At 37.3% G+C, this 17,365-nt stretch overlaps 1 protein-coding gene and 1 long non-coding RNA gene across 3 annotated transcripts; both read right to left on the bottom strand.

Moving 5' to 3' along the window:
• Positions 1-2,053: 2,053 nt before the first annotated feature.
• Positions 2,054-3,652, bottom strand: LOC149045570 (uncharacterized). 2 transcript variants are annotated; one of them, XR_016187328.1, is made up of 4 exons: positions 3,328-3,631; positions 2,873-3,040; positions 2,518-2,559; positions 2,054-2,242 (listed from the first exon to the last, which is right to left on the bottom strand). It is a non-coding gene; the product is annotated as an uncharacterized LOC149045570 (long non-coding RNA). The 2 variants fall into 2 exon arrangements; XR_016187329.1 differs by lacking the exons at positions 2,054-2,242; positions 2,518-2,559 and adding an exon at positions 2,590-2,794 and having other exon boundaries at positions 3,328-3,652.
• Positions 3,653-4,086: 434 nt separating this feature from the next.
• On the bottom strand, positions 4,087-9,033 carry LOC149045569 (uncharacterized). Its single transcript, XM_089205922.1, has one exon. The coding sequence runs from the start codon at positions 7,729-7,731 to the stop codon at positions 4,087-4,089; it is 3,645 nt and encodes a 1,214-aa protein (XP_089062048.1). The 5' UTR covers positions 7,732-9,033.
• Positions 9,034-17,365: the final 8,332 nt, after the last annotated feature.

Here is a 17,365-nt window from a genome sequence, read left to right as displayed (position 1 = left end):
AAACAAATTGCACTGTAAAATTAGAAGAGTTGATTTGGCCCCAAAAATGGGGCCAAAACGAGTGAGTCCAGTTTGGCACTCGCTTAGGGTCAATTCAGCCCCATTGAAATGGGACTGTTTTTGGCACCAATTTTGGGGCTAAATTGACCCCGTTGTAGGGGCCAAATTGGACCATGTGAAGGGTGAATTTGAAAATACAGGGGCCACTTTGAAATTTATAGGGGCCAAAACAGCCCCCCGAAATTTCAGCCCTCTCACAAATGGCCCCTTTAAAAAGAGCCAATTCAGCTCCAATGTGGGCCACTTCAGAAGTAGAGGGCTCTTTCCTCTCCATGCTGATTTTCCCCCTTACATTCAAATAATGAAAATACACCACATACTTTATCTTTCAAACACTCATTTATTAGGTTCTAGATATTGTCTATGTAAAAACCTTTTATGCTACCTGATTTTACAGTTATTAAGAATCTTAATTGTGGTATAAAACAGACAAACTTTGAAACATCATGTGAAAGAATATAACATACATACATATTTAACATTAATTCAACCATTTTCTAAAATAGATCTCTTCCCTAAATCAGTGTACTTCTTAACAGTGCAAGCATTGCGAGAAATTACACCCAAGAGACACTTGTGAGTAAAGCTTCCCTTTTCAATGACTTAGCAAATGTGGTAATGTAAAGCAGCTTATAATTAAGACTGATTTAAAGTACAGAAAATTATCAAAATAAGACAGAGGCAACAAATGGTCCAGTTCCTACACAAGAATATAGATCTTGTTTGATTTGTGCATATGAAAAACAAAGAGCCTTAGAGCAGCAAAGAGTATTCTTCCAGTGGATGTGAGAATACATGCACTCATATTGCTACTTTAGATATTATCAAAATATAAACTATCAGCAAGTACTACTGCAGGCATTTACCAAGTCATTGAAAATAGAGAAAACAGTGACAAGAGTCTGCCTGTGCCCAATTTCAAGCAATGCTTGCTCTAAAAAAAGTCAAAATTGCCTTTGACCGATTGTAAGAAAATATAAATGAACCAAGTAACCCAATGAGAGCATCAAGAATCTTTTCTTGTGAGAAGTGAAATTACACTTCCCTCTGTTACTATATTCAGGTGATTGATGTATTGAAGATCTCCAACAATTAAAATTTGTGCTGGACATAATCTCTGATTGCTGAATCAACATCAGCTACTCTATGCAATAAAAACAAGTTTTACAACCACATTAAAATCAAGCCAAAGTGCAAAAAGTGCCTGTAGCCAGAAAATAAAAAGAAGAATATATATATACACACTTAAGTTAAAGAATTAAAGAGGATGCATCAATTCTCTGTGACTGAGTTTTGTGCCTAGGCACTTGTCAGACAGAAAAGTTCTGTCTGACAAGCGCTTAGGTGCGAAATTCAGAGTCACAGAGAATTGATGTGTCCTCTTTAATTCTTTAACTTATGTATACTTAGCTCTGCTACCACAGCATTGAACACTTTATGCCAAGGTAGACTCTACCCCCACATTTACATATATATATATATATATATATATATATATATATATATATATTGTTTTTCTAAAACTATAAGCTAAAACACCAGAAATGGAAGTGGAAGTTTAGCTCAATGTGTGTAATTTGTCTCCCATTCAAGACTTGAAAAACTAATGTATGACTCCCAAAATATCTGAAAAAAATCAGCTATTCTTTGTCCAATATTTATCTAATGGTTTGACAACAGGAATATTTTAAAAAATTGCAAAACTAAACAAAAAGGCAAAATTAATACAACCCCAAAGTACTTGAACCTTTGTATCTGGACTTCATTGGCAAATGGGCTCAGAAATTTTAGCTGTTCATCTTAGTACCAAAGTAGCAGTTTTTTGGACTTGTACCTCCAAAATGGTCACAACTTCATTAAATGCATGTGATGACAAACACACAAGAACAAAGGTCATGAACTTAAAAGGTGAGAGTGATTATTTAGCAACTTTTTAGTTTAGTTAGGCAAGGGATTCAGCACCACAAAATTGTCTCTCTTCACTGCAAGCAGAAGAGGTGAAGCAATAGATTTTTAGACCATACCAATCCATTCAGTTTCCAAGTCAACTTTGTCTAGTATCCTGCTAACCATACAAGGATACTCTGCAATAATTTTTTTTTGCAATCCACTGTTGCTCAGAGTACTTTAGGCTGCTGATGAGATATCCCTTCTGGGTATCCAACTCTACTGAGGCAGAGAACTGTAAAAAAAAAAAACAAATGAGCAAATCAATTTGTTGTTGGAGAACAGTAAATTTTTGCAACTACAAAGTTGCAAAATATTTGTAAGCAAACTGTGCATAAGAAGTAAAAACACAATAATGGTGATCATCAATGATGTATTTTCACCAAACTGTATATGTACTTATCAAGAAAAGAAATCATACCTCTATGCACTTCAGTTTTAGTTCAGTATTCATGAATAAATAAGGATTGCTTGTAGACTTAAAAAACAAAACAAAGAAAAGTTTCTTACCCTCGATGGTAGTTGGAATTTTGAAAGCCATTCAGGAGGAACCTGTAGGTAAATATTTGTTTTCAAAAAAATTAAACTGTCTGATAACATCCTATCAATTCACTAATTTTTTAATCTACCAGATTTAAAAATTGGGTTTACTTTATTTTATGCATGGTGCAAGTAAATACATATCTAATATATTTCAATAAAAATAAAGCAAATCTCGCCATTTTTGTAGGTGCAATCCCCGAGATTTGTCATCTTTAACTGACCAACTGGCACCTTGTGTGTTTTCCTTCAGGATATAATCGAAAGAAAGTAATCGATAATGTACTCTTCACCATCCTGCTAAGTTTAATATACAAGAACTCACTTAGACAGTGCTCAGTTCTGTCGCCTCGTCCGTAAAACAGAGATCCTTGGGCGATTTACCCTTTTCTTTCGGTGCCAATGTCACCTCTAAATTTTCATAATCGCTGATGTTATCTGAATCATCAATCGACGTTTGAACCGTCTTACTCGAAGGACTTGATTCTGCACGCTGAAAGAGTGAGAGCCAAAAAATCAGCTTAAGTGGATGCAAAAAAAGACATAGACATAAAAATATCAGTTCATCTTTTCAAGAAAAAGATTAAGAATTCAGAGTGAGAGATCCTAAAATCCATCTTGTGCAAAAGCAGTATTCGAACTGTAACTGTCTCTATCTCTCGGCGCCAAAATTTGATCACGTGACTTTAGTTGCGAAACCGCTGAGACTCAACAAGACTCGGGAGAAGAGGCGAATCATTCATGCGTCAAATTCTCTGGTGGGAAAATTAATTATCGTACCGACGAAGAACTCGTGTCATCTCTAGGTTCAGCGTTCATTGCAATCAATTTCTTGAGCTTTGGACGCTCTTTTATAATAATGATGTATGCCTTGGTACGTCTGCATCTTGGGCGATGGCAAGGAGATCTTGGCCATCGCAACCGTCTTTTTCTGCAAGATAAGATACGAACAAAGATCAATGGAGCGGTCAAGTTTGTGAATGTAAAGTTGCAGTAAAATACGTTGTTAAGAAATTTCTTTTGCCTACCTTTCCTTTCTTAAGTCTCATTCCATGCGACTGTAGCCAAGAAACAGCCTCTTCATTGACAAATTCGCTGCTATAATTCATTATTGTTTCCGACGCACGTGGTCTAGGTTCGACTAATGCCGACTAATGGAAACTAAAGGCTATTAACAGAGGCCCATACCCGCTATATTAAACAGAACTATTCATAAATCATGCAGGCTTTTAATCAAATGCCAAAAGGTAAGTTGTTGAAAGGAAATTAATTTTCTCTTCCCTGCAAGAAAAAAAAATCGTGTAATTGAATCTTTGTACACATTCAGGATGAGCTCCTAACTCATTTAAGATTCTTTTACTAGTAGTAATCAAAGATTAATAAGTGCGTTAGAAGTTCAATGAATTTAGCTAAAATCATACAAAAACAGAGGAGGAAATTAGTTGAGAGATTAAATGAGAAAGACGAAGTATTTAAAGAGCAACATGAACAATAGCAACTTTAATAGTGAAACCCAAATATGTAACCAAAGATGTTTATCTACTTAATTACAATGTAGTTTAGATACTGATTGTGGGAGACTAACTTTTGTTGCTCATTAGAATCTCCTGTGCGAAGGCGTATGAGTAAATCTCTAAACTGAGCTTGCTGTTGATTTAAGCCTTGAACCCTCTGGTTTACTGACAGTTTTACAACATTGCCAAACATGTGATAAGCTAAATAGCCTTGTTCACCTGTAGAACTGGAGGGTCTCGAATGATATAATGGCTTATCTGCCACTGGAGGCAATTGAGCTGGGTCACCAACTAATATCATGGATTTACCACCAAATACTTCGTCATTTTTGCCTGTTGCTTGTCGGCAGCGTCTATCAATCCAGCCAAACAATGTTTGTCCTAGCATAGAGTATTCATCAATTAGGATATAACTGATATCTTTCAGCTTGGTTTGTAATGTGACAAGCCCTTGTCCTGTTAATTCTTTGTTATGTCTTGGGCCAGCAGGCAATTTTAATAGTGAATGGATTGTACATCCGTTTATGTTAAATGAAGCTTTGCCAGTTGTGGCAGTCACTGCACAAGAGTGTTGGAGCAGGTTTCGGATGGCATTAATGAGGTAACTTTTCCCTGTACCGGCAACTCCAAGTATAATAAGAAGCAATGGATCTTTAGGGCAGGCTTGTTCAGAATGTGCTTTCACCATATTGTAGGCATGTCTTTGCATGTCACTGAATGTATTAACATCAATATTTTGTTGTTGCAAACCAAAGGTAGAATCCAAAGTATCTTTCTTAGTTTTTATCCAGGATGGCATTTCCTGTATTAAGTGATTTGCATACTTAATCTTGTCATTTTGCCAGTCATAATCAGGCTGAGAGGTTTGTTGTGTTATATTATCTTGGTTAACAAAATACCCAGGTATGAGATCTGCTAAATCCATCCACTCTTCACGCTGTGGAAGCTCTTCTGAAGAGTGCTCTATATTTGGTTCCTCTTCTGTGTTATTCTGTACACTTTGTAGTTTTTCATACCAGTCAGGAACATGCTCTTCAGCATATGGTGTTTGTAGAAATTCCTTCCATTTTGTGATGTATATTTCATCAGTGCCTTCCTGACAATCCCTGGCATTGTCTTGTGTAGTATGCCAAGGTTTGTGCTTAAGTAACTGATATTTGCAATAAAGTCCAAAATTTGGACCTTTTGAATTGGAAGAAAATACTGGAAAAACTCTGGGAATCATGTTATGAGGCTGAACTGTTAGTTTGTTGTTGACAAGTTTGTATTTTGTTGCAAAATGAATGAAATTAAGAGCCATTATATCTGGGATGGTTTGAATATATTTTTCCCTTTTAGCGTAAGTATCAAGCAATGAGTCATTGGTTACAGTATCTCCATCATTTGTTATAGTTTTGATTCTACGTGAACCATTTAGACTAATAGGTACCACATTAAATGATGAGCTGACAAGTTTCATTGACATGAGATGATGCATAGTCTCTTGTGCAGAGAAGTCACGTTGGCCAAGTGACTTCATTATCACTTTTTTTATCAATTTTGTAGGGTTGCTATTGTTGCAATTACGGACAATAGAATTAAATGCAAGTTTCATTACAGGTGACTTTGGTTCACCTTTTGAAGCATATTTTGCAAGGTATTCAACACATGCATGATAATCAATGATCACTTGAATATCACAGTTTGCCCTCCAGCCTTGAAGCTGAAGTCGTTGGTGATTATTGAGTCTGCTATCATTCCTCTTTGTTATGATCTTTGCTTTGTATTGAGTGCTTCGATCTTTTGTATGAATGGGCTCAAACTCTAGTTTTGTATTAACACAAGGTTCAAATGGAAACTTAAATCTACATTTCAGTTCTGTTTCGTTTTGTTTCTTTCTAAGACAATAGTTTGTACTACAGCGAGTGTGCCTTTGTACAGTATTCAACAAATCAACATAATCTTGTTCAGAGTCTTGTAAACTTACAAGGTCCTTGTGACGCTTTTGACAAGGATGAATAGAGGGCTTCACCCATGTGCCATTATCTGGTGGATCTGGATTATATGTAGACAATAACCAATCTACATACTGACAAACTACCTGGGAAGCCTTTTTCCCATCCACTATCTGTTGATTGAGTTCTAGTATATTGACTTGCTCAGCTGTATTAGTGGACATTTCAGCCAAATAGCCTTTTAGAGCTGTTTCTGAGAGTTTACATAAACCTGGATCATTTTTCAGCTTTGCTACACCATGACAATGTATACTACCTCTAGCTTGATATTCAAATCTGTACCAGTGCCACTCAGCATCTAGTGAATTGTATAACCAGTATTTAATAAAACTTTCTAAACGCTGTGTAAAGAACCAGTCTGTAATATGAGGATTGTTAATCACATTCTGCCGTTTGTTGTCAGTTGAATTATTACTGACTGAGTTGCCAAAAATTGCATGAAGTTCAGGCCAATGCATATCAGCAGAGGAGAATGTGAAAAAGAATGTTGGAGCTCCAGCATGGGCTATTATTGCTTTTAAATCTTCTTTAGCTTTGTGCCAATAAGCATTAGAACCAGTAATGTTACTAAGATAGCGTGATATCTTAGATATAAACATACTTGTGTTATTGCTAGTTGCCATTTGCCGCAGCTCCTCAGCAGTCAAATGAGCTTCTCCTGGGTTTTGTTTTAGGAACATGCCTGTCTGTTGCAGAATACGTTTTCTTTGTATCATATTCAATGCCCAGTAACCAAATCTGGGGTGAGTAGCAAAGCGATATACCCATTTGTCATTCTTGTTTTCTCCAAACTTTAAAAGGTGCTTTACTCTTTCTCCGAGTGGTATATCTCGGCGTAATGATGGGTTAGTAGGATCACCCTTACCATCTGGAAATAATGTTGGGAAAGCCATTGTTGCTAAATAGGGAGTTACATACTCGTTTAATGGTTCACTGCCAACTGTTGGCCAGGGCAAGTGATTAGAATCATTAGACAATTGTTGGCGCACAGCTTCTATTTCTTGCTGCTGACACTCTGGAATAGGCAGAAAACTACTCATTTCAGTACCCTCATTATAAACAATGTCATCTTCATTTTGAGGACCTAAGTCAGGTTCACATGTGGCATCCAAATCTATATTCTCTGTTTCAACCGAGAGAAGACCATGTGGAACACCATGTTCTGGTAAAGAATTTAAAGAATTTTGATTGATGGTTATGTCCTTGTAGTGTGAGTTATTATTAACAAGCCATTGTAGTGCATCAGCTACATTTTGCCTTCGCACTGTCACATCTTTAAAACTGTTCTCTTTACCTTTCATCTTAACAACAATAACAGATAGATCTTTTGGGTATCTAGGCAGAGAATGTGCTAGTTCAGCTATATCCTGAGGCAAATTGATACAGTGGCCTGAATAGCCCCTTTGTCCACCAGGTTTTATGTAAACTCGCATAACAGGAAGTGCACGTGCAATAAGCATTTCTTCTACTTGGGTTAACCCCTGCAGTTGTAAAGGTACTAATGATGGCACCATGTCATTTTCCTTAGAAAACTTTTTTGGTTGTTGTTTATCTCGTATGCACCTCTGACACTGGTAGTGATCAACCTTCCTTGGACTGGATTTCAATGGCCATGCTTCAAAACAGACAGTGCATTGGCAAACTGAATACTGATTGGACTTATGAAAATCGTTCATGTTATTTTGTGCATGTTTTTGTTCGTGAACTGGACCAGCAGAGCTCTCTTTTTGTCCTGCAGAAATTGTTTGAGACCTTTTATAACTGGCTCTCCTATTTGCAAGTCTCTCTTTTCGCTTTTCAACAGTTTCTTCAGACGTTCTTTTTCTATAAGAGTCTTTGTAACTTTTTAGTCTCTCTTTTTGCTTTTCAACAGTTTCTTCAGACACTCTTTTTCTATAAGTGTCTCTATTATTTTTAAGTCTCTCTTTTCGCTTTTCAGCAGTTTTTCAGACATTGTTTTTCTATAAGTGCCTCTCTTATCTTCAAGTCTGCTTGCCCTTTCATTAGCTGTTTCTGTATATTTGACTCTTTTCATGTAATTTCTGTGCTTAAGAAGTCTACCATGTCTGTTTTCATTGGTTTCTGATAATTTTCTCTTTATGCATGTGAGTTTGTTTTTATATCTACTGTTTTTGTCAGTCAATGTTGAAACATAATGCAACTCGTTAATATATCCAATAAATATTGTCTTTCGTCCATCCTGATCAGCAACAGGAGTTAAGATTGTACTTTCAGGTGAATTTATATTAGACTGTGTGATATGAATGACACAGTTGTATGCATTGGCCACAGCTTGCATTATGATGTTATCACACCATGTGCCTTGTTTTGACATTTGTTGAATATAGTTATTCCAGTGATCATTAGAAATGCTTTCAATATACAATTCTGGGTAACTCTGTAAATGGCCAATTCCAGCCATACGAATTTCAAGATGCAAGTCAGCAGTCCTATACAGTTGGTGCGAAACTGATTTAAAGAAACAATCTCCAAATCCACCTACATCATGTGGTATAAGTCCTATGAGACGAAGCCTTTCAGTTAAACAATCCCATGGTAAATCATGACTAACAGCATTCTCAGGAGACATACCTCCATTTAATTTTGAATTATCATTGTGAGTTTGAGGAAAGCTTTTTCCACCAGAATTCATTAAATCTGCCACACGGATATGTGTTTGTCTACAGTTACATGTAGAATAGTTATCTGTTGTTGTAAATTTTCTTTTCTGTATGTTCATGTAAAAAACAAATTTACTATAATAATGATCATTGGTATACCAGAATTTCCAGGTGTTGTAATTTCTACATAAATTAGTGATAAAAGAACTGTCTGGAAGATGTTGTCTTACAAAAGACTTGATTCTATTCCTAGACTTCGTATTACTTAGTGCCTTTAGAATTATTTTAACAGGAACGCGAGATGGTTCCCTGTCCCTTTTCCTCTGACAATTCACTCTTTTCTTACGAACTTCAACATTTTCAGAAGTAGTTACACTATGATTTTCAATTTTCTCAGAAGAATAACTTGTCAAAGCCTTATCATGATCTTGTGAACTACAATCACCACTTATCAGCCCGGTAACCATTTGACTTTTGTCACTTTTCATTTGGCGCAATGGCCATCGAGCAGAATGACTCGGTTTAATTGCTTTGTGACCACAACGGGTCATTTGGCGCAATGGCCACCGAGTACAATGACTCGGTTTGTTTGGTTTGTATTTGTGACCGCTATGGGTCAAAGCACAATGGCTTGGTAGATTTGCTTTGAGACAACTTTGTGTCAGAGTTATCGGTTGATTTGCTTTGTTGTTCGGCAAATTCGAGGACATCAATTCAAAGCAGGAGAGCAGCGAAGGTCTTCGGTTTGTTGTAGTTCGGACAACGCCGACATCGGGCTTTCTACATGCTCTTGGAGTGCTAAAAAGTTTCCTGGTAAGGCTTTGACAAGTTGAAGCGATGAACTTTTTAAGAAACATCGCATGAAGTTTGAGAAAAATAAATGAACTTACCGAATAATCCAAAGATATCCACGGAGGCGACACGGACGCACGAGCAGCTTGCACTCGCACGAGGTATAGTTGCGTGCGCACTCGCACGAGGTATAGTTGCTTGCGCATAAAAGTAGTTGTGTGCGCATGTCCACCAGGTGAGCCCGCAATTTCTTTGGCCGGCTATTGGGCTTAAAATTCGTGCGCGCGCTTAATAATTATTCAAAATGGCGCAGATTTTGAACATCGCCCGTCCAAGTAACCAAAAATCTCGAATCTTCACGCCTGGCATGCACAGGTATCCCATCGACCACAGGATCCCCAAAGATTACGAAGCGTTCTCCTAACGTCGAACGCAAAAAGTTTGTTTTCTAATTTTTTTAAAATTTCGTCTAATCAAAGAAAAGATGGAAGTAATCCTGTTTTGGCATAAAGAGAGCTCATCTGTTGCAGAATAAGATGATCTGTTCATTTTTAAAGAAATTTAAAATTAGATGACCTTGGAATGAGGACACTTAAAGTCGAATTTACATTACCATCACTGAGTGACGATATCGTCATTAATTCATATGAGATAAATCATTTAAAGCAGTGTTTTTCCTCGAAGTTACTCGTTCAGTAATTTTCATTTCAACTGACGGTACAAGATTTAGATTTTTGACTCCTCTTCCTTCTGTTCTCAAGGCGATGCAGTACTCTTGATCCAATAGTATCCAAGAAAATTAGTCTTTCACTGCTCACACATAGATGTCTAGGTGTCATTTGCCTTGAAACAGACCAGTGTACAATTACGGGGGTTTGTAAGGCCTCCTTCTGTATGTATGGATCTGAAAAATTAAAAGAAAGTGAAGTTACATCACATGGACATTTCAAAACAGGATGTATGAATTCAGCAACACTATCTTGACTATGATTTGAACAGGTCTTGGTGTAACTACGCTAGCTTGGCTTTTGCGCAGATAATGTTTTACTGAAGTTTAGCTCTACTGAACCTTTCGTATAACCGTGGGTTTACTGAAGCAAATTGAAACGCATCCCTTCAGTGAATTCGTTGGAACTAATTTGTCCTGAGAGAGGACCAGCAAGATATTGCTGGCCTAAGACGAATTTTCAAAAAATCAGTTCACGCTTCACGGACATAAAAGAGAACATTTCTAATCTCTCCTCTTATGTTCATGGTTTCAGGGAAATCTTGAGGTTTTCACGCTATGTAAAAAAAAAAAATTCAGGGTTTAAGTATACTTCAGGCCTCATACAATTTCGTAAATTCACGAATAACGTTAACCTTTCAGTAAAATTCACGCTTCGCATTATAACTTTGGCCTTCATCACGCGTCACGTATAAACCTTAGTGATGCACCAGTTTATTCATACCTTAAGTTTCCTCTCAGAAAGTGATTCTCCACAGGGTCCAGCAAAGGAATGTGATGACTTTTGCAAAAAGTCCGCACCGATTATTTTTGGAGAAAAGGTAAACTCTTGTTCCTGTTCTGTAAAGATACGCAGCTCCTGATTGTATTATTTTGATACACCATACTTCCAATACTCCCATTCCCCTTATCTTTCGGAGGCATCTGGCGTATGAAGAATTTAACGGACGCAAATGAGATGTGAGTTAGTTCAAAGACCAACTATTTTCAAAGCCGACAGACCCATAAATCACGAACTCGTGTCTTCTCATCATTGCCTTTCTTGTAATAAAATTTAGGGCGCAATTAAGAGCGGCGAAGAGAAAGTCGCAAACAACGACATTTCTGTCTGAGGTTTTCACACCTTCAAATCAATTAAGAATATGACATTTTCCCGTGAGTGCTAATCTAATCAACTTAAAGCTTCCTTGATTCTTTCTCCTGCTCGTTAACTGTTCGAAATGCCTTGCAATTGTAAGTCCTTGTCCACACTTAACCTTTTTAAGCTCAGAAATTTGAGGTTTTTTTTTTTATAACCATACTAAGGAAACAGATCTATTTTTCTTCGTCCCGGCGGGCTATAAATACACTGGCGTCACATTGGGCATGCACTCAATTATGGTTTACTATAAAACTGAAGAGCCGCGATGCCGGCGGTTTTGAAGGCAGCGATTTCGCTCAATGAATACTGACCTTCGCAAGCTTAGCGCTCACGGTAGGCCTAGTTAAAGATATGAAGTCTCCATTCGTTCTGTATTTTTTTAGAACCGGGCCAAAACCAGAAGGCGCCCTCACGATGGCTTTGTAGAGTGGGTCTTCAGTACATTATCCCTTTCATTGGTTTGTGCCTTATTAGGCAACATTGCACGGTTTGATTTTTCTTATCCTAGAAACAGTTGCAGCTGACAGAGAGAGGGGATTGTTTTTCTAGAGGATTATTTTGGCCCTCTTATTGAGATACACATGTAGCATTATTACCTACTGTAAACATTGGTGGAGATATTAATTAAAATCTGTGATACTGTTAATTTAGTTTTCCTCTGAATAGTGAACGTTTTAAGGTTTTCATTAGAAGGTTGAGCATTAATTTCCCTGTAGTCTTTACAAGACAATGCAAGATTTAAATTGCTCGCAATTTATCACGTATACAGATATTTTAAAACAGGTCAAAGGATTGAAATCGTGACTAGTTAATATATTTTGGCTAGAGTAGATTGCTTATTTGCTCAGTTTTTGTATCTGATCATAAAATAAAGTGATATGACTTAAATTGTATGTTGTATTGCTTACTTTTTTTTAACATTTTAATATTTAAATTTTATTATGTGGCATTAAGCCAAGTGCTATTTTAGGTACATAATTCCTACTCAAAGTTAATTGACAGAATATTCGTGGCATCTGTTATTGACTGGTCAGAGAAAGACTGTTATATTCCTGTATCCATGAGTGAATCTCTGCAACATCTAGTGAATGAGAGGATGCAGAATTTCTGCAACATCCAGTGTATGAGTGGTCACAGTGTTTCTGTGACATTCTGTGACATTCTGCGATACCTTGTGAATGAGTGGTTGCAGAATTTCTGCGACACTCAGTGAATGAGTTGTTGCAGAATTTCTGCAACACCCAGTGAATGAGTGGTTGCAGAATTTCTGCAACACCCAGCGCATGAGTTGTCACAGAATTTCTGCGACACCCAGTGTATGAGTGGTTGCAGAATTTCTGCGACACTCAGAGTATGAGTGGTCGCAGAATTTCTGCAACACCCAGTGTATAAATGGCTGCAGAATTTCTGCAACATCCAGTGTGTGAGTGGTAGTAGGGGACTAGTGGTTTCAGAATTTCTGCGACACACAGTGTATGAGAAGTTGCAGAATTTCTGCAACATTCAGTGACTGACTGTTAGCAGATTAGACGGATTACCTCTGCATCTTTTCATGATTGTCCATTAACACATAGTTTCTTACGGACACGCTAAATATTGCAGAGGAAAATTTAAATTTTCAATTTATTTTAAAATTTGTCCGCTAGATTTGATAATTTTTAAGTGATTACCAAAACTTGCAGAGGAAAATCATTAATTTATCCAAAAATGTGCTATTTTGGAAAATACAAAATAGATTGGAAAGCGTTATCTTTTAACTCTTAAACCTGCCTCTAACTATGCTCTTCGCTCGTCTACACAATCTCTTCTGTTCGTTCCATGGGTCAACACCTTAGGATCATGGAAATCGTTGCCGTAACCAATCAGATTGATTGATTACCATATTTAGTAACACACCTTCTTCCACAGTCGTCACGTGGTACGAAGAATGCACCCTCACTGGTTACTACCTTTAGTGGTATTCTATACTTCTGACTGTAAGCGAAAGTTTCATGCGATTATTCCGGTTCAGCGGGGTACTAAAAGTTTTATAAATTTTTTAATTTTAAACTGAACAATTGACTTAAACTGAGAGACTGCAAAATGAAGGAGCAACATACGTTTCCGTCTTCAATCTGATATAATAATTTATCTTCTCCATTCTTAACAAGCCTTGTTCACGCTTGGTTTCCTATTCTCCAAAGGTTTCCGCATCTTACCGCAATAGCGTTTTGCTCTCCTCCAGTTCAAGCTCAAGGAAATTTTCAGGGTAAAAAATAAATAAATAAATAATGGTTCAAGATGTGCGCCTCAAGTGTTTTCAAAGTTGTTACTTAGTGATATCGGTAGCAGTCACGCGAAGAGCATAATACTCACAAATAACATGCACACTATGGTCGCGTGAAATGTCTGACGAGTCATAAATAATACAACTGTGCGCTGCCTTTTAATTGCCTGTTTGTAGTAGTGGTAAAATCACACCCACGTTTTCTTTATAGAGGTCTGCTACAACTCTCTCGTTCACGAGTCACAGCTATTCCGTTCATTTTCGTCTCTCTCGCATTCCCTTGTTCTTTCTATGAAACCAACCGGTAAATAAGATGCTCGCAGTCTTCACGGAATGAAGGGAATTAGTGAAAGGTATAGTTAAATTAGACGAAAAGACATCAATTTAACACGCAATTCCCCTCTTATCACAGCTCTAGTGTGTTCAAAAACTGAATACATCGCCTTTAGCAAAATTAGACAAATAAGTTCATTGCATCAGTTACATTTTCTCGTCTTTATTACTAGCTGCCGTTCTTTTGCGAAAACGTTGGCTCTTAGACGTAAGATTTTGCTCGGCTGTTCTTAGCTCAGTTGAATTGGGGGTAAGCCACATAGATAAGACTGAAAGGCAAATGGCACTGAGATTGTTGTAAGAGCTTTCTCCAATAACGCTTCAGTTATCATCAATTCTAATCGATTTACGACTTCTGGCTAAATCGATGGCCAAACAAATGATTTGCTATTTTTTTTTTCTCAGAGCAGGGGACTACCACCCCGGATCGAATGTGAAATTACTCTCTGCACATTAATGACCTTATTCTTCGACGATAATAGCCAATTTTCCGTCGCTTTCGTCTTCACGCCGGCTTGTGCGGTCACTTAAAGAGAACAATGAAAAATGATGAGCTGATATATACTATAGTTGCTTTCCTGTGAAAAACGAGTCTACTGGTTCTGCTATTGCTTTAACTTTGCAGTCAAACAGGTACAGAAAATAAAGGAGTCATTAGGTTGAAGTGATAAGCTTCACTTAAAACAGTCCTATTCTATTAGTTTAATTAAGGATAAAAAACAAAACAAAAAAAGCTGCTGAAGGAGGAGGCGGGAGGGGGCTGTTAACCTCTCAACCCTTCCCAAGGAGCTATTCTATGCTCCTATAGAAATAATACACCGAACGTCAATTCCACATGCTTACAACAAAACCAACTTGTAAGCTTTGCTTCTCAGCTGGCATAATAATTTCAGCTCTAATTTCATTGTTAAATATGCCTATTAAAAAGATTTTTCAGTAGTTAATAAATTATTTGATGAGCTATTTGATCTAGGGCGAATTCAAGTACAGTCGGCACTAATGAGCTATTTATTACGTCGTGCATCTGCATACAGCTGTAATGAAAAAGACAAAGATCATTAGCAAAGACGTTGAAAAGCATCGCTTTATAACCTTCCTTGTTGGACTCAAAAGCGTGTGGGCAACTAATGCTACACCATCCTGTTGCACTTAACAATCTGGGTTAAAACAGCTTTGAGGCTGTGTTGTGGACTACATAGGCTTTCAGATAATAAAAATAGGGTAAAACGCATTAGATGAGTCAATCGGTACTTCATAATTTGTTTTCAAAAGAACGGCGCCATTCATTAGTTAACTTAGAATTAACTTACAGATGACTATCAGTTAACTAACAGTTCACGTATATTTCAATTAACAATACTCCAGAGAGCTTAAAAGAATCGTACAGCATTATAATCAGATAGCTGATAGGCATTGGTATATTTACTTCACACAATTTTGGAGACGATTGACCGTGGTGAGATGTATGTCAGGTTGTTTTTTTCTAACTTCTCTAAGGGATTTGATCTTGTGGATCATAATGCTCTACTGCATGAACTGGGTAACCTGGATGTGGACCCACATTTGATGAGGTGGATTGCTGCCTTCCTCACAAATAGGAAACAGTGGGTAAGGGTGGGGACGGTGCTGTCCCCAACAATACAGCTGAATGGCGGAATTCCCCAGGGAACTAAATTGGCCCCTATCTTGTTTTGTATTCTTGTGAACAGTATGGGCTTTAATTGTAAAAATAGAGTTAAATATGTAGATGACGCTACAGTTATGGAGTTTGTCCCTAGGCTTTCTCCTTCATACTTGAATTTTACTGTGTCCGAAATTTACTCGTTTGCTTTCTCTAGGGGAATGGTTCTCAACAGCAAGAAGTGCAAAGAAATGTGCATTACGTTTTTACAGTATTGCCCGTTTTCGCCACCCCCTTTAGCTGTTGGTAATTCTATAATAGAAAAGGTTTCCTGTTACAAGTTGTTGGGGGTACACTTATCAGATAACTTAACGTGGAATGAGCATGTATTTCCTATTGTAAAGAAAGGAAACAAGAGGTTATATGCAATACGTGCTCTTAAGAAGTGTGGTTTAACTGATGGGCAGCTTATCTTCTGACCTACTATGAAATTTAGTACCGCGATGTCAATTTTCAAGACCATATGCCCTTAGGGCAGGAAGAACTGTGTCTGTACCTACCTCCTCAAGATCTATTAGATTTGGAAATTTTTGTACCATTAAATATCAGAATCATGTGTAATATACTTAACTGCAATTTATCTTATTACTTATAGTATTTAATGTTTACACAATATTTAATATTTATATTTAATTGATATCTAAAATAGTTCTATGTATGCATAATGTAGAAGTATTTGTAAATTATGACCCGCCTTGTAATTCAGTTTCTACTGCAAGAAGGCTGAATAAACGATCATCATAATTGCAAACAATCTAATTGTGAATTAAATCTTTCGCTGTAGCCGGTGATGTCATTATCAACTCTCCATAGCGTTTACCATACTTTCCTCATAATGTTTGTTCGGAGAATTTGGTGTTAAATCCAAACAATTCATCTTAGTTGGAATTTTTTTCCATTTCCGCTACTTGTCGGCTTGATAATAAGTTCACACTGCAAGCTGGCAATAATTGCCCATTGATCACTTCTGTGAGCGGGTGGATCAGTCGAATTTTTGGTTTGCTCGCGGCCTGTAAGACGATGTTTTTCGCTTGAATGCCACTACCTGTTCGATTGGCTGAGTGCAACAATACCTAACAACCAAGCCCAACTGCTGTCAGTTGTCATTGCAATTTACAGCGAATTAGTTTCGTCTTGCAGTGCGTTCGTCATTTGATGATCAATTCTCACACCCTGGTAGCAAAGTTGGAACCATGGAAACTTTTTCTGTCGCTTCTGTTGCTCTAGTGACTTTGTGCAGTGCATCATCTGGTGAGTTTATCTTCCTGAATTTTCCTTTTTTAAAAAAGAATTTCCGTTGACATCTTCTAGCTCCTTATATCCGGCTCAAATGCATAAATGTTGAGTCACTGCGGAACTATTACACCAAGATCAGCTAAGATCACGGCTTTTTGGGAGCGCACAGATTCAAACGGATTTGATGGATGAAAGTAAAAGCGAAAAAACGAGATGTTCCTTCAGAATGTACGAAATTGATATAAAATGGAGACGTCAATTTGTTTTCAATTTACTTAATCACGTTGGGACCCGAGCGTAAAATTTGCCGCCTCCTTACTTGGTATTCCGTGAGCGACTTGCCTTTTAAAACTTTCTTGGGAAAAGTTCTCTTCCGCGTTTCAAATTAAGGTCCGATCAAGTTGAAACTGCAAACACCCGGAATTTAAAATCAGTAAAAGACGAATAGAAAAATCACATAGAAGCAGATTGAAAGTTATCAAAGCTCACGCGATGAAAGTGTTATAATTTTGT

Source organism: Pocillopora damicornis, chromosome 5 (genome assembly GCF_964200805.1).
Source record: "Pocillopora damicornis chromosome 5, jaPocDami1.2, whole genome shotgun sequence".
Taxonomy (NCBI): Eukaryota; Metazoa; Cnidaria; class Anthozoa; order Scleractinia; family Pocilloporidae; genus Pocillopora; species Pocillopora damicornis.
This window is presented reverse-complemented; position numbering and strand designations above follow the sequence as displayed.

Excerpts from the sequence above, each read along its gene's own strand:
- LOC149045569 (XM_089205922.1), bottom strand. The coding sequence starts at position 7,731 with ATGAACGATTTTCATAAGTCCAATCAGTATTCAGTTTGCCAATGCACT.